This window comes from Phaethon aethereus (assembly GCF_964289735.1).
Source record: "Phaethon aethereus genome assembly, chromosome: 15".
In the NCBI taxonomy this organism is placed as follows: domain Eukaryota; kingdom Metazoa; phylum Chordata; class Aves; order Phaethontiformes; family Phaethontidae; genus Phaethon; species Phaethon aethereus.
Genome location: NC_138591.1, coordinates 13,762,935 through 13,787,254, shown reverse-complemented (window position 1 = coordinate 13,787,254; position 24,320 = coordinate 13,762,935). Strand labels below are relative to the sequence as shown.

Below are 24,320 nucleotides of genomic sequence, written 5' to 3'. Positions count from 1 at the left end.
GCAGGGTGTAGTGTCATTGCTGCAGAACTTAAGCATCAAGAGGTTTAGAGATTTGTCGCAGTTCACACAGGGCCTGTGAAGAGCAGGCAATTCCCTTGGTATCTTTGTATCCCTGGCTAATGACCATTCTCTTTTTACACCTTTAAAGAGAAAAGATGGATAAAGTCTTTTTGCACAGGCAAATGAAAAAGCAAAAGAGTAAATGGTATGACCTCCCTTCAGTCCTGGGGAAAAAGTCCCCCTTGACTTCAGTAAGCTCCATCCCTTGGTTTGTAGCACATTTTCTTCCCTTGACTGAAAAGGCAAAGAGACTCCACATCCTGCTACTCGCGCACATAAATGAGTCTCTTTTGACTCTTCTGTGTGGAACAACAGTGACGTGCAGTGGCTGCTCAGGCAAAGCACAGCAATATAGAACCAGGAACACTGTTATCACAGGGGCTGCTTCTGTACAGTAAAATTACACTCATACAAATAGCTACCAGTTAGTTGCGTGCTCATGTCATGGTAACTGTTTATAAAGGAGTCTGGTGAAACGCCAAGTTATGATTATGTGTATTGCAAAACCCATTTCAGGCACTAATTTATACTGTATCCTTATTTCTCATGTAAGTGCTATTTAGAGAGTAATCATATTTTAACCAAATTAGTAGAAAATATTTGTATTGACTTGCAATGCTTGTATGGGTTGCAACTGACAATGCAGGCTGAAATCTCTGCATATAATGAAAGGAAATCTGATGAAAATTATTAAATCTCTAAAGGAGCTATTGGGGAGGTTTAGTAAAGTCATTTATTCAATTATTCAACTTGAGGTAACTGAGCAGGAATACTCCATTAAAGATGGTGAAGTACAGAAACAGATATCAGTTAGTCTGATGTCACAAAGTTACTTAGTGGCTAAGCAAGATTTTGGGGATGCATTTGTCATTTTGGAGGGTCATGCTGCTTTCTAAGAGCCTTTAGTGTTTTAATACTTGTCATGTTGTCTAAATTCCAAAGGAATTAGGAGTTATAAAGGGATTTGCTATGTAAGCAGTTTGCTATCTGTGAGACTATTTTCTGAACTCCTTGGAGCAACCATTCCCACAGGCAAACCCAAGGCAATGGGATTAATCGCAGGGCTAGCTGGTCTTTGAAAAGACTATGGCTTACCTGTATCAAATTCAGCCCTCTTCCCAGATGGGTGAATATAGAGTTCATCAGGCTTTTGGAAATAAAATGACAGAGAAGCGGCTTTAGAAAAGAGTGGGTGTGGGAGTTATGACTCCTATAAAGAATGTAGAATTGCTCAGGGAAGGATTGATGAGCTCTAGATGGCATGTAGGAAGAGGCCCTTGAAGTCAGAGAGGGCAGTTTGAATTCTAAGATAGATATACCCTCTGTTATGGTGACAGAGGATCCTGATGCACTGCTATTACTGCCAAGGAGGAGCAAAAGGACTTTCTGGTGAACACGATAGCAGGAAAGAGAGACCAAGACAGACTCTGAAGGGCAGGTCTGTGCCTGGGGGTACAGGGGGTAGCAGGAGCGAGGTTTTTCTATTGGATATCTGTACAGGAAGTGGACTTTTTTCTCATTTATGTTGCTGATGTAACATCCTCCTGGCTACCCACGAAGTGAGCCAGAGATCCAAGCAAGTGTTCACTAAAGTAGGACAATAAAGACACTGTACTGCACCTTTTTGTTAATCAGCCCATTCAGCAAAGATGTTGCTATTCAGCTGGATTATTAACACCAACTTCCACTTCATCTGTGGCAAGCCACAAAAGTCAGGCAGAACAGTTCTTTTTAAGACATGGTCACCAGTGATGTTGTTTCTTCTACTTGCTTGCGTGTGTTATTTCAGCGACGTCTGCAGGACAGTCAGTTACAACTGGTTCAAACCCTCATTTGCTACTGCATGCTGAGTACCTCAAGACTAATACCAGTGTGTCTTGTTGATGCACATGATCAGGGGGACTGAAGGATTCAAATAAATGCATGGGTTTTTTAATTGTCACCAGTTCAGCAAAATGAAAATCACAGTACTAAGTCCCGACACTTAGGTGTTTGCATAAATTATAGAAGCAGCTTAAACAATGAATATCTGAGTATGAGGAGATCCTGTAGGTCTGAATCTAAAAACCAGGCTTCTGAATGTCTTGATTTCTGTTGGCTGAGAAGCAATCTGTAGCCATTTGTTTCTTCTTTTGTTTTCATTAAATATTGCATTATTGCTGAGTTTTGAGAAATAAATATTTACACTTTCATGCTGCACACTGTATTAAACAGGTCTCTTATCTGCCTCTTCACTGAATGAAACAGGCCTGGTTTTCTCAATTACTTACATAGAACTTTTCCATTTTATCAGAAGTGCCCTGTACCAAATCAAGGTCCTGTCATATGTGAAGTTTGCCACAGACAGGAAGGATATACAACTTCCAAGTCTGCTGGCTACAGCTGTTGCCATGCCTGTAATGTACTGTTTATAAACAGAAAGGCAGATAACACGAAAGATTTGTTATTGCAAGTCCTAAAAAGTTTCTTCCTTCCATGGATTTTGCCTGACAGTTATAGAATTCTTTTTATGTGTTTGTTTTGCATAATTAAATGCTTCACTGTACAATACTAGTCAAGTGGGAGCTGTGGCAATAAAAGGTTTATGATGCCAAAGGGTTTTCACAGTGCTGATGCAGCCAACTCCAAAAGGCTGTGGAAATAGAGGCTCCTCCACAGTGCCATTCAGTTCAGTCTCTCTGTATGCTGCAGGCAGTACAGACAACATTAGCTTATAAATATTTGAGAAGGCCAGGTTGGATGGAGAAATATGTTAGCTCCTTCAGCAGCCAGATGTGTTGTCCAGAAGCGTAAGCCATTAGCAAATGCTGTTCATCTATTGGCAGACAAATTCCTTTCAACACCTAGGGAGCATTACACTGAGAGAGTCCCAGCCTTCCATGACAAGTGTTTGCCTTGTCCTTGGCAAAAATGAAAACAGTAAAATAATGAGCCAAAAGCTCTTCAGGGAACTGCCTGCTGTCCTTCCAACCCCAACCAAGGAGTCTTTCAGCTAGCTTTGAAATGAGTGGTATAAGCAGACTATCACAAGGACTAAGATGCTACTTTTTAATACTTCACTGCTCATCAGCTCTGGTCTGCTCCAAATGAAATATTAAGCCACTTAGCTTAAACCATCATGCGAACGGGACCAGGCTGTAGAGGTGGTGTTCTGAATAAATGCATTTTAATTCTTAGGAGTGGTGGGAGATGACTTGAAAGTATAAATACAGTCAGTTGTGACAGCTTGGCTGATAAGCAGTAACGCATTAACTGATAACTTGCCTACTTACAGTCCCATTTCCTTTCTGACAGTTTTACAAGTACTAACTTTAGTGCCTTGTCCTCAATGGTGATGGAACCTGAAAGGTTCCTTTTAAGATCACAAAGATGGGTTTTCTTAAGTGATAGGCTGAGAAACTAGGTTATGTGTCACAAGAGATTTCAATCTGTCAAGGACATTTTAGTTATGGTGGGGTATGACATTGCACCCTTCTTCCTTTTTCTCTAATACCTGACTACACATACCTGTTAACCAACTGCTGAACATCTGTTCAGGGGTGAAGGAACTACCCCCAAATAGTGTTCATCCAACATCTAAGTCTAGCAACCTGATCCTGCACCACAGCTAAGAACATTTTTTTCACAGGAGATGTTCTATCCTAGTATTTTGCTTGGAAGAATTACAGATATGTCTGAGTAGTCTATGCAGTGGTATATTTGTAGATCAGGAGCAGACAATGCTACCACAGTTCCCAGGAAAAGAGGAATGAATCTATGAAATGTGAGAGGTTAGAGTTGGTCTCTTCTACTTCGACAATTGTTGCATAGTTTCAAAATTCAACAACGTCTTGGTGAATCTCACTGAAGTTGCTCAGCTCATATAGAGAGCAGAGCTTCCTGACTTTGTTGGAAAAAATATTTTTGTTAAAAGAGGGTAAGAGCTACAGAAAAACGTAGCATGCTCTTTTCTGCAGAACTCCTCTTACATTTTCTGGACAGATCCTCAAGTCTGTCCCATTCAATTGTTCAATTCTTAGACAGACTGTCATATTCAGAAAATAAACGATGATATAAAGAATTTTTTTTCTTATTATTTGCATCCTCAGATATTCCATTTAATTAGTTTCAGCTTAGTTGTTTTGACACTTATGCCACAAATGTAAACAGAACCAATAGTGGTTGATCTAATCAAAACATAACCATCAATTGAATGGCTATAGCATCTATCTCCTAAGAACAGAAGCAGTAAAAACCTTTAAGAATGTTTTGTGATTCATTTTTTTAAAAAACAGGGAAGGTTAACAGTACATTTCCCACCACCTGACATTTTAATTTAAGATGGCCAGCAGCTCGGAGATGTTACTGACTGGGATTCAGCAATTTCTAGACAAGATTCTCTGGGCTATAAAATACAAAAGGTAGGGCCTAGTGAGCATGACAGTCTCCTCTGCTCTTCAAACCATGCAAAAACCAGTATGTATGGAAATTAATGGTTTCTTTCGAAATACAGTCAACTGCTTAGTGTAGCCATGAGATGTCAGCACACACCACTGTTTCTGTGCAAACCATTATAAAAAGGAAAAGGTCTCTCAAGCCAGAGCATTCAAACTGTGATTATTAGCAATACAAATGCCAAAGTGGGATGTGACTCAGCAGTAATGCTAAGTTACTTCCACTGTTAATATGCATACAAAGATTGAATGTGACAGTAATATGGCTGCTGAAAGGACTGGAAAAAAGGGAGGGAAAAATTTGAGGGTCTAGTTAGGGTTCAAGCTGATGTGTAAAACATAGGAAAAGCTATTACAGTAAAACAGCACTACAATGTTTTAGTAAAAGTAGAAAGATCTAATTTTTTTGTAACCTAACTAGAATGCAATCCAGTAGTTAACGACCTGTAACCTAAACCAGGGATGGCTAAAACTCTGTGGGCTGAACCTGGCCTTCAGGGTAGTTTTGTCTGGCCTCCAAGAACGTCTGACCAAATTTCTGTGAGCTTGCAATTGCTGGGCTAACAACTGTGTCCACTCAGCAAACAAACTGCGAGTACTGAGGCACAAGGGAGTCTCTCTTGAGCATGGTTATACCAATTCTGGAGACAGTTTGATTCCCTAGTACAAAGCCAGAGCATTAGTTCTAACCTTTCTGGTCCTGAGCTGGGGCAATTAGTCTGTCATGAAAATGACAGTCAGGAGGCCAAGGGACATGTGATTTTACTGATATATCTTGGATAATGATGAACTGCTTTGTTGGAAGGAATTTACACAATGAACCAGAGAGAAGGGTACCCATATTTATGAAGTAGGCTCAGATTTCTTCAGATTTTGTTTTCCAGTTTTAAATAGCTGAGACCATTGGATTTCATTTGCAAAACAATGCAAAACAAGTGATAAAATTGGAGTTGAGATCCCAAGGTGTCAATCAAGCTTGGGAAAATCTAAGTCTTTTGGATCTATCTCATGGGTCAGTTCCAGTTTTCCTTAACAGCTTCAGTGGGCAGGCACTACATGCCTTGTTGTGGTCACCTTAGTGGAGAGATTCTGGGCAGATTCTGGCTCTCCCCGCCTGCTGACCAATGAGGCATGGACAGAGCATGTCCTGTTCGGTCTCCAACCTGCCATCCTTTTAAATTTGGAAGGAGGATATTATGAATCACACGTGCCTGCACAGAGTCAGTCAGGTCTATTGGCTTTCAATCAGTGATCAACAAATGCATGGAGCTACTTTAACTGAAGCTGTGTCTGAACTAATAATGTCCCCTTGCTCATCAGAGACAGATATACAGAGACATCCAGCTGCTCTGCAGGAGCCAGCTCAGGAACAGCACAGACCCAGATTGAATCTTTGTGGTTTCATGTCTACATTATATTCACCAGCATCTCCTCTAAATGTCTTGTATATCCGCAGTTTTTTCACCCTCAGGGATTCCTTTGACCTTCTCTATCCTTCTCTGCTATCTCTTAAGGAAGCCTTTAAATTAGTGACTAGTATTGGCCAGTAGCTCTGTGCACTCTACCCACTCAAACAGTACTGCTCTGCTCAGTACATCTGTTTTTCTTCATTTTAAATGGGACCAATTACCTATAAGTTTACTTTCTGATGAATTGCAATGGGAAAAGTCAGTGTCCTCATCTCAGTAACGCATTTTGGGGAAAACACAGCAAAGAATTGGGTATTAAATAAACATTAATTTCAGTAGGAGGAAGAAGCTGATAAGGTCACTTTTACCAAATTAGATAAAGTCCTTTCCAGGATGTTTTCTCTTTCTAGCATAATTCTTCAAAATGTTCAAAGCTTATTTGACTATTCCCAATGATCTTTTTTTCTTTGTGTTCAGAAAGAATTTCAGAGAAATTCAGGTGTTATACAAATATTCAGGAGCAGAAGATACTCTTTATTACCATTGTGCCAGATATTTCAGGAAGCAAGAATGAGAAATTTAGAAAAGTCATGGAAATGAGAATTGCTGTAATTCAATAACAGATTCATTGGCTTTTTAATTAGATTTGATCACTTGAGTATTTTCTATTGTAGCTGCATAAGTATCTTATAAATACCTACCACATGTGACACAGGCACTTCAAAAGCATCATATAAACTGTAGAATAAATCTGCAGAAAAAGTTAAAGAAAAATATATATCTTAGTTCTTCCATGTCTTTGTAAATAATTCCCAGCTCTGAGATGTCATTTTATTTAATTTTACAACATTCAAACCCACTGTAAAATAACATCTGTAATAAATATTCAAAAAATAACTGAGATGATATTTTACTGTTACAGCTTACAGTAATATCTGAATAACATTGTACAAATTGTATTATAAATAGCTTCACCAGCACCAAAACACAGAAATGTTACACTTTACATAATTCACTTAAGCATGTGGAATTTTGGCTATGAAGGACTTTTTTCTTATTCTTCTTATAGAGCTGATTTGGTATGCTTCAACTTGTAAAATGACTCAATTACGCAGTCCCAACATAAGGCAACATGGAAAATATGTGAAAACCAATGTGGGAGCAAGTGAGAATTACAAAATTGGACTGGCTATTCACAAGATTTCTACTGCTCAGTCTATTCAGGGTTTCTAGCTTTATTTCATTCTGATAACAAGCAAGGTCTGCCAACTAAGAAACTGGGATTCAGAAACTCTGGTTTCACGTGACCTTGGGCAGTTTTTCTGCCTAAGTTCTCCATTCACAGCATGGTAGTAATATTGTTTCCTTGTATCTCCAAAGACTGTAAGCTCTGGGAAGCTCCCTGTGACTATTTTTTGTAAAGCAATTGATACTGTGGGACTAAGATCAGAGCTGAGCTCAGTAAGAGTAAATGTGCAATCTTTAACATAAGACATGAGGACAAAATTGTTCTGATATTTAACAGAGGTAGGTAAATTATGCCCTTTGCACTACTGGAGGAAGTACAAGGGACTTGCTCAATGACAGTATGCCTTGCTGACACAGCTTCTGAGTCACAGTCTTGAACTGTAATATGCTGAAGTCCTCCAGAAATACATGATCTAACAGATATGTAGTGGAGTTGTTAACACATTCCAAGCCACAGCAGTTAGCGCAACATTTCTTCATTAACTTCAGTGGGCACTGAAGTAAACTTTCTCTGAGTTTTACTCTAAGTAAAAACTGTGAAATGCATCAGATACACCTTCTGCATTAACAGAATTGAAAAAGCAGCTAGTAATAAGCTGAAAGAGATAAATATGTAGCCTGAGCACCTGATAGTTTGGGGCTGGCTACAGTAGTTAGTTAAAACATCTGGAAAAGAAGCTATATCCTTTTCTTGCAGTACACTCACCATTGCACTGTGCTTGAGAACTTTACCATCATAGTCACTACCATCTGCCAGATAACTAATATCAAGTCATTGACAGTATCTAGGCCTTATATCCTTTCATTTTATCACAGCACCAAAGCTAATTTTTAAGAAATTACTAATTTCTTTGTTTTCACCATATAAGTAATGATTTTAGGAAAGAGAACATGATGCTGTGTCTCGCCTTAGACATTACACATAGATGACATAGATTAGGCTTCTGGGGTTCTCTGTTTTGTCAAATCAATCCATTTTTGTGTGTTGTCACAAAGGAATAGTGTAATTGTGGTACAGGAGAGAGGAGGGCCTCTTTAGGGACACACAAGGGAAAAGAAAGATCCTATAAATATGGAAGGTGTACGCCAGAGTAAAGATTAATATTCACCTCCCTAGATGTCCTAGCCATGCCCTAGCGCTGGGGATTATCACTGGAGTTCTCCAAATATTCTGAATTTCTTCCTATTCTGCATTTTTATTTTTTATTTTACTTTGTGCAACAAACCCATGTTAAGTATGCAATATCAACTGAGGATATTTATGCCTCACACTGTCTCTCTGAGTTCAGGTGCATAGACATTTATATACGTCTCCAAAGGCAGCAGGAAGATCACACCACCTACCTATCATCTCAGAGCAGTTCTGCTGGTAGAGGCTGCCAACATGACTGGAATCCTAGACATACTTACTAGTAGTCTCAGAGGAGAAACCAAAAGCTAAGTGGACTGTGCATACTGGCCTGCAAGGTACTCTGAGGCACTTTGCTGGGACAGCAGAAAGGAGAAAAGAAAGCAAGAAATCTGCCTTGTTCTAAGCAATGAACAGAGATGTCTTATGAGCTGACAGCTGAAATTGTTTTGGAAACACTAATGCTGCAATGTACTTTCTTCTTAAGTCACAAAGGTTTCCTTATTGACACTTGAAACGTTTTACCAGTTTATCAGAATCTTTGTGTTTTATAGCTAACTGTGAGGAAAAGGGTTTACAGCAGCTGACAGGATACTCAGTCACAGCCTTGCCACTTCTATTACCCCTAGTGACCAGGTGGACCAAGCAATGCACATTTCTAGGCCCTGCAGGGTTCTGTGTTGCAATGATACCTGTTGTTCATAACGCCTGTTCACATCGCCGTTTCAGACCCACAACTCTTGCTGCCAGGAGAAACACAGCCCCAGTGAGCACTTCTGAGACAAAGGAGATCCAGACAAGTGCTAGCGACCAGCCAAACCTGATGTCGATTTCTACCAAGAGTTCCTTACTCCTCAGGAGGAAGACAGCTTCTTCGAAGGCAGCAGCTGAATATGCAATATAGACACTGATCCCAGTAAGTGTAACAAGAGCTGAAAAAGAAAAACATATTCAGCTAGTTAGCATCCACTGCAGAAGTTAAAAATAATTAATTGGATTTCTCTTAAGGCTTCTTTGCCACTCCTTCCTATCTACCCAGGCCAGATTATGAGTTAAGTCTCTGTTTGGCTTTGAAATCTAGTTGAGGCTGTTTTTTGGGAAGGGTGAGAGGAAAGTAAAGGGAGGGTAATTTCTGTCCATTGATTTTAATGTGTTCTCACTGTTAAATACTGAATCAAAATGTATAACAGCAAGCCTTCCACAACAAAAATCTAGTCATGTCTTTTACAGTTTTCTAATGCACGTACATCTTTGTTCTCCAATCCTGTATTATAATGCATCCTGATTTCTCATTGCTGTGCACCACATGCAGCTGTCTACCTCTATGCAAGAAAGCCCATTGAGAAAGAAATTTTTGTATTTCAGGTCAGTGACCTGAATTTAGGCTGTTTTCTAATTTTGAGTATCATACATTTTGAGTGTTCAATGTAAATGTGTCGGTCTTTACTGTAACCTCCCACCAACTTGTGGAATCTTGACTATTCATCACTTCCAAGTAATTGAGACAAAGACATCCTTGGAGCAGACTAATAATAAATTAATAAAGGCACTCAAACAAGACAAGAAGCCAGATGTTTTCAGAATGAAAGGACTGTACAGAAGCTAGCAAACTTAGGGAATGGCACATCTAACACAAATACATGCTACATCCTGGGCCTGGCATCTATGTCATGCAAAGGACATATACTAACTAAAGTCATAACTTCACGGGATCGGTGGCAAGAAAGATGTGATAGAAAGGCCCTGGATTAAAGGACTGTAGCCCAGGGAAAGTAGATACTGGAACACTTGTGGGACAATATAGTGTCTTATCTGATTCCAAGGGAGAAAAATTTTCATATGGCTTTCTGTTAAATCACAGTGTAAGTCTAGATGAGTCTCCATTTTTGCCAGAAAAACAAGTTTGAGTAGAGGCAAACCAAGACAGAAGAGTATTGGGTTGTCCAACCGTCAAAATTCATACTCCTATTCCTGATTTTAACCATGCTATGATGCCTGTACCTTATTCTAGTCCTATGCAAGGCGGGGTGGGGAGGGGAAACACTTTATACCTTTTGTCAGCAGAAATGGAAAAGATTGGTTTGTTGACATTTTCAACATGGTATGCTGAGTTCTGTGATCCCCCTTAAACGTGGCCACATTTCAAAAAAGTGGGGAAGCATATAGGATATCCTGGGCTGTGGAACATATTGGTTCTGGTATTTTCCAGAAAACTCAGGTTTCTGGAATTGCATCATAAAATATTTCTTTCTGCTGAGACAGAACTATCTAATGCCAAGCTTCATGAACTGGAATATCCTATAAAACTGTGCACGCCTGTTGCATGCATCAAGCCTCAGTGCAGCTGAAACAGATAAACAATACCACCTGAGCAGGAGGAGGGTCTGGTCTCACACCAAAGGCCATGCTGCAGTCTGTTCACGCTGTCCTGGGAAACAGCACCAGTTGTATCTTCAGAACATATTCAAGCACCCCTCTCCTAATACTGTCTTTGTGTTTCCTTTCCCTCTTTGCAACCCCAAGTGTCTTAAAAAGGCACAGTACTCCACTCCTCAGCAGGATAATGATGCTTTGCACTTCACAGCTTTTCATCTTTCAGTTACTATTTGGAGTAGTTTTCAAATAACCTAAGCCTTTTTAGTGAATACAGCTTTCTCATGTTCTAAGAAAATAGAACTTCGCCTTTTTTTTTTTTCAGAAAAAAAGCATAACGGGGAATGGTTGGTCTTTTTAAGAGCATTTCAAACTAAAAAGGTCAGTCAAGACAGCAGCATTTGCTTCCAGCAATCTCTTATTCTTTTCTTAGAAACAGCACCGTATGATCAGGTGATGACAGACAATACTGAGGATCCCCTTTTCTGTTGGGGAAAAATTCTGTTTCAAGTTACATTATGAAACAGTACTGAAAATCTACTTGGAAAAGAAAATGGAGATGGATCTAAACCCAGTTGTTCTACTTTGACAGAATGTTTTTAGTTTTAATTCATAAATTACTTTCTAAAACACAGATGTTTTGGTTACAGCAAAAATAATAGAAAACAAAATGTAAAAGAATTTTACTAGCTTCAAATTGAAATGTTACACTCTAACTAAAATAATTCTTTGGGGTTTCCTTTTGTGACCCACAGTTTGGGGACACCACTCTAGTTCTAAACTAGCAGTGAAGCTAATGAGGGAATGCCTAGCAAGAACCTTTTCAGGAACTCAATGCAAATGTGTTTGAAAAAATGTCAGTTTTCTTAATAGTTGTAAGATCTGTGCAAGGCTATCGAAACTTATGCTTTAATAATTCCAAAGTCACTTCTCCATTATTCCATTACCCTGCCTGTAAAGAATTTGGGCACTGTGCTGAGAAGGTATTAAATCTTTTGTGTTAATGGGCACAGCAAACATATTGTGTTCAAAGTGTGACTCACTCCAGAAGGATGTATGGTTGTGTGTGATTATTTGCCTTTCCTGACTCCTAAGTGGCAGCTTTCTATTCCAGAACCGCACCAGGAGCTGAGCAGACACCAAGTGAATGAACACCAGCATTATTCTGAAAGCAAAGTCTTGCTTAGCTTTTTTCCCCTGGAATACAAAGTGATGTTTCCTAATCTCTTACTATTTAAAACATGTAAGCCAGGAGTTTGATATAGTACCTCCAAAAAGAAAAAGCAGTCCCGTCATTAGAAGCAGCAGGTAGGCCCTGGCAAGAATACTGATGAATCCAGTCATTCCTCCAAAAATCATCAATATCAGGCTGAGGGGCATCAGGATGACAAATGTTCCATGCATGTCTGAAGAAAAATTAAGAATGTTAACATTTTAATATTTTATTATGGAGTTATTGGATGTACTAATAATTATTGAGTGCAGAGCCCCTGATCAGGATCAAAGCCTTATTCTGTGCTGCACAACCAAGGAGGTGCACAATGTCTTGGGTTTTCAGTTTAAGTCAGCAGGACAAATATATGGTATGGAGAAAAAGGTAACATACGGAGCAAAACTTTCACAGGATCACAGCCTGTGTTTCAGAGATGACAAATACAAAGGATATGTCTATATGGATATATTTAAGCAATTAAACTGTTCTCAGATATTAAGCCTAGCTAGATAACAGGTGATGCATTGCATACCAGGTAGTCACTGATAACCTTAATAAAAAGTAGCCCTGGTTATCTGGATCATACAGGTCACAGTGAGTGGCATTGTTCTGTTTGGATTGTAAGATCCAGCAGATGCTTTGATAAACATTTTCTTTTCTGTCACATACCCTCTGCTGAACTGATCTAGCAGATTGTTGACCTCTTCCTTTGTTGCAGCTGACTGCTGCAACTAGAGGTAAATTTTCCCATGCAGTTCTGATTCTCTGTCTGTCATTGTTTTCTACAGCAGCTTTACTAAGTACATTAACCTGTCTTGGTTGCTTCCTCCCGGGCTAAGTGTTTTACATTAGTCTTTATTGATCCCTATAACATTTTAATAACTGTGCAAACAGATGGTTGCTATGTATTTTTTTGTATCATGCTGTTTTTTCCATCATAAACCATCTTTGTGTCATTGTTCCCTCTCATCCAACCTATTCACAAAAAACCAAAAAAAAGTAATTCCGGCTTCCAGTATCCATTTATTTCATATCAGAGTGAAGTACAGAGTTACTGCGAAAGGAAAACTTAAAATCCACTTTCTGAAGGGCTCTGGGCTTCAGTGTCTCATTTAATTTCACAGAGGAACAATACACCATCAGCTGGTTCCCAAGGAAAAGGAGTCAGTTAAGAGATCACAGTTTGTGTGTGATCAGATGATCAATTTTTTTAAGTCACTGTATCTGCCCACTGAAGTAAAGGTACTCCACCTGCCACTGGTTAAGGATCCAGCTTATCCTCGTCAATATCATTATCAAGATAAGACACAATTGTGTACATATCTCTGTTCAGTTCTAGGACCTTGGAAGGTTAGGAAGAGCCTGCATGGGATCAAGGTAGACACTGTTGATTTCTTTACTTGAATAGAATGTGGTTTCATGACATAATTATTTGTTTTGTATAGTACAGAACATGCTCACAAGGAAAAATGTCGCAAATGGCAAAGTTTCAGGAGGTGATCCTGTTGTTCTTCCATTTCCACTTATTTGGTCTGGTATTATATTCTCATATTTACTCCCATGTATGCCCACATCAGGATCAGTTTATGCTCAGAAAGCACGAATTCAGCATTCTGCACTGAAGGGAGCACTTTCCCTCCTTGCTCCTAAATCTGAGAATACTCCCTGCATTTTCCTTCAGCAAAACTGGCCATGGTTGCTGTTGCTGGCTGAGAAACCCAAACCTATAGCAACTCTCAGACACTAATGGTCAAATCAATCTTCAGCTTACTGTGTATAAACCAGTATGTCAAAACTGTTTGCAAATCTTAGCTGAATACCAAGAGAAGAAATAGCCATGGAACTTAGTTCAGGAGTTTTATATAGTTAGAAGTGGTCGTCAGGGATGTGATGCAACATGGTGTGACAGAACAGAGATTTGGCACATAATTTAGTTCTTATATTCTACAGAGGCAGCAGGAACAGGCTAGTCTTCTGCCCCATTTGTGCTTTCTGAGGGTATTAGGCCTGGTTTTGATTCCCCACCATTTTGACATCTACATGTCATCTTAGATTTAGTCTTGCATGTAAGAGGTGAAAAGGCCTTGGAGGGACAAAATTTGATGCAATTAGTATTTTAAAACTAAGATTGTGAGAATGGTACAACTCTGTCCTCAGACCTGGCTTTGCTGGGAGGGAAGAAACGTAAAGAAGCTCATCACTGGCCCTGTGCTTTCTTACTTTCCAGGTGCCCCTCACTAGTCAAAGTTGCTGCTAACAAAGTATACCTCAGGACAGTAGCACTAACCGTTGCTGCTTGACTTTCCTTTTCATGGTGTGATTTCAGCTACTACAGCTAGGACTGTAACCTTAGCCAGGATAAGTGCAGGTGAAGAAGATAAGGCTCTGAATGTAACCTTTTCTTTTGAAGCGAAGGGAAACAAATCCATACCAGAGTATTCTCCTGAGGAGTATCATAGATTACATTAATGATCTGTGACAGTTGCATGTAACATCAGAATAACTCTGATTTTTATGCCCTCTTCAGTGAAAATATAGATTTTAGGGATATCTCAGCTGAAACCCACAAATCCCACTGTGACAGAGCCTTACTTTTCCTACACACAGCTGGGATCACATTTCTCATGAATCACCTGCAGCTTTTTAAAAATCAAATACTTAATATATTGTATTTGGATAAACAGCACTTTTATAACTTCCAGTGTTCTAGTTCAATACTTAATACCCATTTGTCCTTCTTCTATGAAATCTGCAACTGCCTGGGAAACTTATTTTAAAATGCTGCCATGGAAACCACTCAGGAATCTGAATTCATGCCATCTGGCATATGATATTATGCCATTATATTCTTTGATTAGAGGGACAGAATTAGTTTATAGAAGGACATGACTTAAAATATCTTTACTCTGTTTCTGTCTTTCATAATTATCTGTGAAAGAAGTTAAAACATACATTTTGCAGTCATTTTAGTGTTTTTTAGGTTGTTATGAAATACCTATTTATGCATTATGTATTATACACATAACTGTCCTCATTTTGACGAAATTAATCTAGTATTGATAAAAAAACAACAAAAGCATTTTGCATAAGAAGAGGTACATGCACTTTCCTGTAAAACAAAACTCAGTTTCCCACATCTGTTTCTCAATGCCTGAGTTCCCTGTCAGTCCAACCCAAAAGATTCAATAGTTTAACCTTGAAAATACTGAAACAAACTGATGAATATTTAAACATCACTCCATTTATTTGGTACCAAAAATACTTTAATTGCTTGATCTGAGTTAATGAAGTTTTATGTCAGCTAGCCAAAGCTGTTTTACCGGAGGTCTGACCAAACGTCTGTAAGAATGACATCTGCAGTGTGTGTCCAGATCTGTGAATTTGGCAGACATTTCTAAATTACCACCCAACACAGTTGTTGATGAGTTTTTTGTAACAGAAATCTGTGGAATAAACTAGAAAAACTGGATGATGTCAAAAGTAACCAACTGCAGATCTAGCAGTTTTGTTAATCATTTCCTGTTAACATCCTGGAGCTTAACTGTTTCAAACTAACTTCAGATTTGTTTGTACAGCTTAGAACAGCAAATAGTCTCTAGAAATCTGTAATAGTCACCTCATCAGAAATACTCCAAATAGCAGCAGCTCAGGAGAGCTTAATTAAGGACCTGTTTATCTTCCCCAGCAGTAGCTGAACAGCCAGTTAGAAAGCCAAAAGCCTCTAGAAGCTGAAGCAGAATGCTGGCAGTAGTTAAAACCAGTGGGGCTTGCTCTGGAAAGACTTGCCAACACCAGGAAGAAACGGTGCAGTGAGAAAGCCTGACCTGCTTGCAAGGAAGGAAGGAAAGAAACAACTTAGAGAAACAATGAGTCAATGGAAAAGAACTGTTGTCTGTGGCTAAGTGTGAGACTTCAGGGCTTGAACCCCAGGGACAAAAGGACCTGGATTCCTTCCTGTTCAGCAGAGAAAAGATGATGGTGGATGAGTGCTCACAGGGTTGAGGTATCCCAGTATAATTAGCTGAGCTCTGGACTTTGTGTTACACTTTTTGGCTTTGTGCTCTTCTCATGCAACATGTCTCTGAGCTAAACTGAAAGACAAATTGCAGATAGTAGAAATAAAATTATGGTAGACTTGGTGCAGGTGGGCACTAATGAAAACCTTCAATACTAGGAATGGGTAGAATGATAAATGTGAGTGATGCACTGTGGTTCACATTCTACTGCTACGATACCAGTGAATTTCAGAATGAGAACATTCATCAGAAGTTGTCACTCACTAGGTCTCAGCTGCAGTGATGCTGAAGTTATCTCAGATTTCTGTATGTATTTATTGTAATATCTACTGTAAGTACCAAAGCAAATGTTCACTGGAACCTCTTTGAAGGACCACTGCACTGTCGCTCAGAAACAAAGCAGATCCGTTCAGGTATACACCTACCATATCAATTAAGTTAGAATTTCTATGTACATCATTTGGGTCTTATTTCACTTGGCCTCTGAACTGGCTCTTGCCAGGTATTCCAGTCCTAGCTGTTTCGTTCCGTTAACTTAAAGCCAAAAGGAAATACTATGAAGAACTATAAGTCCCCCAGGAAAAATGTAATGGCAGCCAAAGAACAAGGCATTTTGGGATTAGAAGCAGGAGTATAAACAGCTTAGTATCACAGAATCACTAAGGTTGGAAAGGACCTTCAAGATCATCAAGTCCAACCATTAACCCAGCGCCACTATGTTCCCTAAACCATGTCCTGAAGCACCACATCCACACATTTTTTGAACACTTCCAGAGATGGCGACTCCACCACCTCCCTGGGCAGCCTGTTCCAATGCCTGACCACCCTCTCAGTGAAGAAATTTTTCCTAATATCCAATCTAAACCTATCCTGGCGCAACTTGAGGCCATTTCCTCTCGTCCTATCGCTGGTTACTTGGGAGAAGAGACCAGCGCCCTTGTCGCCACAACCCCCTTTCAGGTAGTTGTAGAGAGCGATAAGGTCTCCTCTCAGCCTCCTCTTCTCCAGACTAAACAACCCCAGTTCCCTCAGCCGCTCCTCATAAGACTTGTGCTCCAGACCCCCCACCAGCTTTGCTGCCCTTCTCTGGACACGCTCCAGCACCTCAACATCCTTCTTGTAGTGAGGGGCCCAAAACTGAACACAGGATTCAAGGTGCGGCCTCACCAGTGCTGAGTACAGGGGCACAATCACTTCCCTCCTCCTGCTGGCCACACTATGTCTGATACAGGCCAGGATGCTGTTGGCCTTCTTGGCCACCTGGGCATACTGCCGGCTCATATTCAGCCGGCTGTCAACCAGCACCCCCAGGTTCCTTTCGCCAGGCAGCTCTCCAGCCACTCCTCCCCAAGCGTTGCATGGGGTTGTTGTGACCCAAGTGCAGGACCCGGCACTTGGCCTTATTAAACCTCATACAGTTGGCCTCTGCCCATCGATCCAGCCTGTCCAGATCCCTCTGCAGAGCCCTCCTACCCTCCAGCAGATCAACACTTCCACCCAACTTGGTGTCATCTGCAAACTTACTGAGGGAAAACAGTAAAAAACAAAGTAAAACAGTAGTAAAAACAAAGAAGGCCCATAAAGAGTGGGGAGAAGTGTGAAAGCAGCTGGTTAGTGACTGCTACACAGTCCACATGCTGTAAGGAAATCCAGTCTAGTTTAACTGCACTATTGAACTAATTTCCTTGAGGAAAAAAAAACAAGGCAGGCATTACATTATAACAACTGAGGTATCAGAGACTGAGCTACTGCAAAGATTGTTTCCCTACAGGAAGCACTAACTTCCCTGCAAGAAGCACTAACTTGTCTGCAGCATCATGGTTCCAGCCACACTGAAGTCTAAGTAAGAAAAAATAAAAATAGTCTAGGGAGAATAATTTAAGCAGTTGTGCATGGGCAGCTGCACGGTCCAGTCTTGGTTTTACAACAAGAAAAGCATTTTCTTCCAGCCACATATAAGTGGAAACCATATCCATTAACTGATCATCTCTGGATGGCTCAGGAAAAAAAGAAAGCACTAAAAAGTGACTTGTAACAGGAAATCAATCACTGGCCATGATGTTCATGTCACTAACAAAAAAACAGGATGTCAGAGGCTTAATCATACCTAATGCAGCTGGTTTGTGTATCAGGGGCAAACAAGGCAGCCATTAAGAAATAACAGTGGTTCCCCTCACATTATTTTTCATAACACTAGCCCCAGCTAGTGTAGATGGGACCCCACACAAGTTTGGGGTGCAAACCCAATATTCAAGAGAAATGGTCTGTTTGTAATTTTGCATCTGTTTGCATCCTTGGACCAAAATGTCCTCTTACATTTTGGCCAAATAACACGTTGTAGATGTTGCATTGATAATTAAAAAAAAAACCAAAACTTTGTAGCAATTTGGTTTTAAACTATTAGAGGAGGGAGGAAGTTACACAAACAAAAAATCCACATTTTAACAAATTTCACCATGCTTCGAAAAAAACTTAGCCACAGCATTCTAGGATCAGCAAATCATATAGCATTTAGTTCAGAAGAATGTATATGGAAGTAGTTTTTATGTTACCAAGCAGGGGTCACTCTCCAGCCATAACTGAGACACATAGGAATAGGTTACTTGAGTTCCCAAGAAGTCAAGCTCATAGAATAGTTTTGACAGAATGCATTAGCATCTAGCAAACACATTACTTTCTTCTTTTGACAGCTCATCTTTTGTGCAAGAAGTACTTGAACCAAGTCCAGAGTACAAACTGGTTTTGATCAAAAATGTCCATTTTGCAGGGATTACACTGGTGCTGTCTTTAGCTAAATCTATACTGGTATTTACTAATTATTAACAATACAGACTTTGGTAAATGAAAAATATTTATATTGAAAAAATCACCCAAGAGTAACCTTTCCTCAATGTTACTTGTTGAGTTTTTGGTTTGGTTGTTGGGTTTTTTTGAAAGAAATTATTTTACAACGATGCAACTCTTGGGGAAAATTTTTCAGTAGATTAAATACTGCCATTCCTTCTATGCATCAGCTGCGCTCTCTCTGTATGTGATCCTCAACATCTTAGATGTGATTTTGAATGTTATGTTTCTTCTACAGGAAAATGCAAAGCTGATCATAACTCCTGATACAGCTTCCTTTGAAGTCAGAGTGACATCCTTCTTTTACCATTTAGTGAGACATGGATGCAGCTCATCATGAAAAAAAGTTGCTCTTCCTGCTTGCCTCTCATAGCTGGCACAGGAGAATGCATGGCAAGACAAGATGTCTGGGTGCTTTTGCTGACAGTTTTCAGTTTTAAAGGTGACTTTCAGAGAACTATCTTTAATCCTAGGGGTCACCAAGAGACCCTAATAACTGTCTAAATTGTGAAAAGCGACACTTTCATTTTAATCCTGTATGAGACAGAGGAAAATGTACATCTCCAGTAAAATCACTGTGTTTTTTTAAAATGCAGAAATTTCAGAAAAGCTAGTGGTAGATAACCTAGTGGTATCTTTTAGACAGTGGCTGATGTTTTAAACAAATATATAACCATGCCATAATGTAATCCGTAGCAGGAAAATATTTTCTACATTGTGGGTTTGAGGGAGAGAGAAGGTATATGCCATATGTTCAGCTGGAGGGAGTGGTAAGAAAAAAAATGGAAGCTTAATGTACAGGAGAAGGCATGCTTATGTCTAATCCATGAGAGAAATTGCTCAAGAGTACTCCTGTGATGTGAAAATACATCATACTCAGGCTTAACAAGACCTAGGTTGATTGCCTGAGTAACACTGCTGGTAGCACGGAACTTGTACACCCAATTTTTTTAAATTTCCCAGGAGCTCTATTTGAAGTATGCAATAAGCCTAAAAGGAAACTGCTGGGGATGAACAGGAGAGAGATTAGAAATGCGGAGGGAGGGAACATGAAGGCTTTTCATTCTTTAATGAAGGGTTTGTCTTCTAGCAATGACCAGCATTTCTGTTTCCACTTAGACCCAGATCTTTGCACTCAGGTATAGACCTGCTCCCATCTTTTTGGCACTTGTGTCTAGTTAAGACATGCCAGGAAGAGTATGGGAACTCTGAAGAATGGGGGATGGAATTCCCAATGTGATACTTAAGTGCTTGCATTAGGAGACAGCCCTTCTAAATATTTTTAGGAATAATGGGCAAGAAAAACACCTGATGTTGCCAGAGCTCCTGAAATTCAGTCTGCCAATTAAACAGAGAGAAATATGGGTGTACAGCTAGACAGAATGTGATTAATTCCCTGTGAGTGTGCTGTCACACAGACACAGGCACACACAGAGGAAAAATTTTTTTTTTTTAAGTAACTGATTCAAGCTGTGCAATTAATCTGTTTGGTCAATATAGCAACACATGAAGAAATGACTAACTACAGTAGAATCCATGATCCCAGAATTGTCTGCTAAAATTCTAGTTAAAATTTGTTGTGGATGAAGGTTTGCCCTGATCTGCCTAAATATGATTCAGTGACCACAGTCAGAAAATACAGTAGAAGGTAGTATCTCAGTACTTAACAAACCTAGATGTCACTTAGAAATATCTATATTTCCTAGATGTTACAAAATACTGACATGGCACTTTTTCTGTTCAGCTGCTATTGCTGTGGGTCTGTAGCCTCACCACACTGAAATGGCATTGAAGCTGAACATCTAAAATATAAAAAAATTCACTCTGTAGGGTATTCTAATCAAACCTAATAGGTTCTTTTCAATGAAAGTATCTTTGATTTCTTATCCCATCATTTTTAGGCAGACTACACCTGCTTATAATAAAATCTGCACATGTCTTCGCACCCCTGAAATCTTTGTCCAGGAACCTAAAAATAGTACTTGATATGACAGCAAGAGATAAAAAATGTCTCTGAGGCTCTGAAGAGTCTGTAAACATAGTTATGAATCCAATTTTTACTCATTTGCCCTATTTTCTTACACTTCATGACCACCAAAGACCTGTCCTTTGTTTCCAAGCCACCATCATTTTTACCACAAAAAGAGCTCTGTATAGTCTCTGCTTTTGTTTTTGCAGAATTCAGCTTTCACTGAAGAGCTGTAATCTAAAATCTCCTCACCTGAGAAAAACCACAGATTTATCTTTTGCAAATATGAACACAACTTTTGAAATGCTAATAATTATGTCATGAAATTTTAGACTATCCCTAACATAATACTTGAGGTACCCACACTTAAAAGATGATCAGACTGGTTAGGTTCAATTAACTTTGAACCCTCAAAGGATTAAGTGATCCAACAGACAATCATTTTCACTCACCCTCCCAGTTTTCAGCAACAGCAAGCGGCTAAGGCCTCTGTCTTAAGCAAAGAAGATTAAAGAAATGGCACCTTTAAATTTGAAAACACAGAGAGACAATCTATGCTGTTAGCCTCGAGCCTGTCAATATGTTTGTATGGCTGTTTTAGTAACCCACTGGGATCTTATTCCTACTTTAACTTTCCAGTTACTGTTGTGACACAGCTACATTAGCGTCAGTACCTCAGAGGTTTACTTTGCCATATTTGCTGCACTTTCAGCTGTATCATGAGATGCTGCTCCAAGAGACTAAAGACACTCTAAGCCTCTCTGAAGGGTTGCTCAGGGAAATGGCTGGTTTTGAGGGAAAGAGTACTATATTAGGACACAGGACAAAAACATATATTCTGCTTGCAAGGGGAAAGCAACCAGGGTGAGAGAGGAGAGGTAAATAAATAAATAAAAGCTGATATACAAGCATGTATGAGCAGAGCATCATGCAGAATATGATGCAAAGAAGCTAAATCATCTTTTAGGAGAAGCCTTAAAGTATTTGAAAATGTTTAGTTTGGACTTTCTGAAAGCACTATGACATCGACAAATGAATCTAAAGAAAAAGTAAATACCAACCAATGCAGTTAGAAACATCAAATAACCTTTTTGAACACGATGTTCTTCAAAGACTCTGAACACTGCTTTTAGTCATTGATTTATTTTCTTAAATTCCCACATACTTAAGTTTTTTCAGTGCAAGGAATCCCACTGAAAGGGTAGATAAGTAGCTGTCTCTCTTAAGATCAATTTAAATGTGTACTTAAGCATTTTCAAGCATTAACCTCTTTTGGAGGGATTTTGAACATTCTTGCCTTTTATTTTTAACAATTATGTATTTTCCTCAGCCATTCCAGGAAGAAACATCTTGCTCCTGTGGAAGAAATCTGCTGAACTTCATATCAAATAGATGGTTATTTCCACAGTAATCCCACTTAAAGACCACATGCAGTGATAGATATTATGCAGAAGCAGAGTCAAAACACTATCTCAAAGAGCTCTGCCTCTGAATCAGAAATGGGACCTTGTAAGTGGCCAAGGAGGCAGGTAAGGGTGGATGGAAGTATAGAAATAACATAAAAGTTACTCACACAAAAGCTGTCTGTGTGAATCAGTGATGTTTGCATTCTCATGCCAGAAGGGGTTTATCAGAGGGTAACATTTGCTCCTCACTGATAGAGAAGGGAAGAAAAATGAGAAAAAATTACACTAAAATACCTTACTGCGATACATCCTCTTTTTTTTTTTTTTTGTGTGTGTGTGTGTGTGTATATATAATTCATACAATATTATCTGCTTTAAAAAACAGTAATTCCTAGGCAGGGAAGGAAAGGAGGGGATTTTCAGTACCCATCATTGGCTGGCCAACTGCTGGCTCTGGGTACAGCAGAGGGGAGAATTCCTTTAACCTGCTCCTTCTCCCCTGCTCCACTGGAAGTAACATCCTTTCTTGCCTATAATGCACATTTCTTCTTGTTTTTAATGGTGGAATCAAAAGCAGAAGTAATAAGCCTGCCATACAAATTAAACGAAATAGGGAAAATCCTATAATATCCACATCGGGTTTATGGATCTTTCATTAAGGTTCATAACTGTGAAACACAAAGCAAGATCAAATGCAGCACAAATACTTGGTGAACTTGGTGAGTCTTTATCACTTACCTTTAGTTAGTATGGGATTAAGTTAATGTTATGTTTATACAATTTATAGATATTTCAAACTAATAATACCTATATTGATGTAATTTATATTGATGTTACATATGTGTATAAACTATATATTGTTCAATGCTATTTATATTTATATTCTTTATATTATTATTTATCATTTTAATGGCTTTAACCCAGAACTTTCGCTTCTTTATTGCCCGTGAGTCACATGAAAAGGCATCTCTTTCCCTCTAAACGGTTAACGTTTATTGAATTTGGTTGAATAAAAAATTAACGTAAAATTAGGTTACAGCAGCAGAAAATTCGCATGTCTCCTGTGACACGTAACACAAGAGACACTCGACAAAGCACTGCCGATGCGGAGAGAGCACCGAGAGGGGAGCGGACTTGCGGAACAGGTAAAGCCAAGAAAAGGGGCTGTCGTGGCCGCCTGCCACGGCTCCGCCGCGCAGCGGCTGTACCGCAACGTCCCGGAGCTGCAGCCGGTTCGACTCAAAGCCCGCTCCGGCCCCGCCGCTGGCGGACACGCGTGGGTCGCGGCGCCTCGCGGCAGGAGAGGCGCTCCCCGGCGCGGGGAGGGCGGCTCCCCGCGCGGCCCGCCCGCCCCGCGCCACTCACCGCGGCAGGTCCGCCACAGACCCGAGTGGGAGCTGAGGGCGTCGGTGCCGTTACGGGACGTCTCCAGCCTGGAGGCGTCGATGATGTACCAGAAGTCCGTCGCGATGGCCACCACCAGGAAGATGAAGCTTGAAACTCCCACCAGGGCCACGAAGAGGGAGAGGACGCCCAAGTCAACCCTCATGCTGCCGCCCGCCGCCGCCCCGCCTCAGCGAGGCCCGCGGGCCGCCTCGCGCCGCCGCCACAGCTGGGCGCGCGACGCTCGCGCCGCGCCTCGCCGGGCCGGCGGGTCCCGCCGGAGGCAGCCCGCCTCGAGCCCCGCCCCGGCCGCGCGGCGGGAAGCGCCGTCTCCCTCCGCTCCTCGCCTGCCGCCGGGCGCAGCGGAGAGCCCCGCGTCCCGCCGCCGCACCTCAGCCCCGGCCCCGGGCCCTGCTCCTGGCCCGGCCCCGCTCGGTTCGCTTTCCCGGCCGGCCTGTCTTCCCCGGCCGCTGGCCTGGCTCGCTCCCCGAAGGTCTGTGGACGGCGCTGTGAGGGGGTGTGGGGCGTGCGCGCTGAGGCATGGAGAGGGCAGGCGCGAAGATAAGGCTGCCTTCCTAGAAAGCGATACCTGTTAGAAAATACGGGGAAGGGGTATCCTCATAGCTCAGGCAGCTTTGAAACTCTCCCGTGGTCTCACCTCAGAAAGGCTGAAGCTTCCTTATTCCAAACAACACTGTTCTTGAGCAGAAGCCGAGGTCTGGGGAGCAGTAATGGTGCTGGTGTTCTTACAGCCTTTCTGTGGTTGTATTTACAAGAGATTTCCTTTTCTTTGCCTTCCAGATGCTGACCTCAAAATGATAGATCTAACCTCATTTG

General features: G+C 40.6%; 1 protein-coding gene across 1 annotated transcript; it reads right to left on the bottom strand.

Moving 5' to 3' along the window:
* Window positions 1-8,978: 8,978 nt before the first annotated feature.
* On the bottom strand, window positions 8,979-23,649 carry TMEM114 (transmembrane protein 114; the record flags this gene model as incomplete). Its single annotated transcript, XM_082006859.1, has 4 exons — window positions 8,979-9,211; window positions 11,921-12,058; window positions 22,268-22,348; window positions 23,466-23,649. 4 exons carry the CDS (start codon window positions 23,647-23,649, stop codon window positions 8,979-8,981), a joined length of 636 nt encoding a protein of 211 aa, XP_081862985.1.
* Window positions 23,650-24,320: the final 671 nt, after the last annotated feature.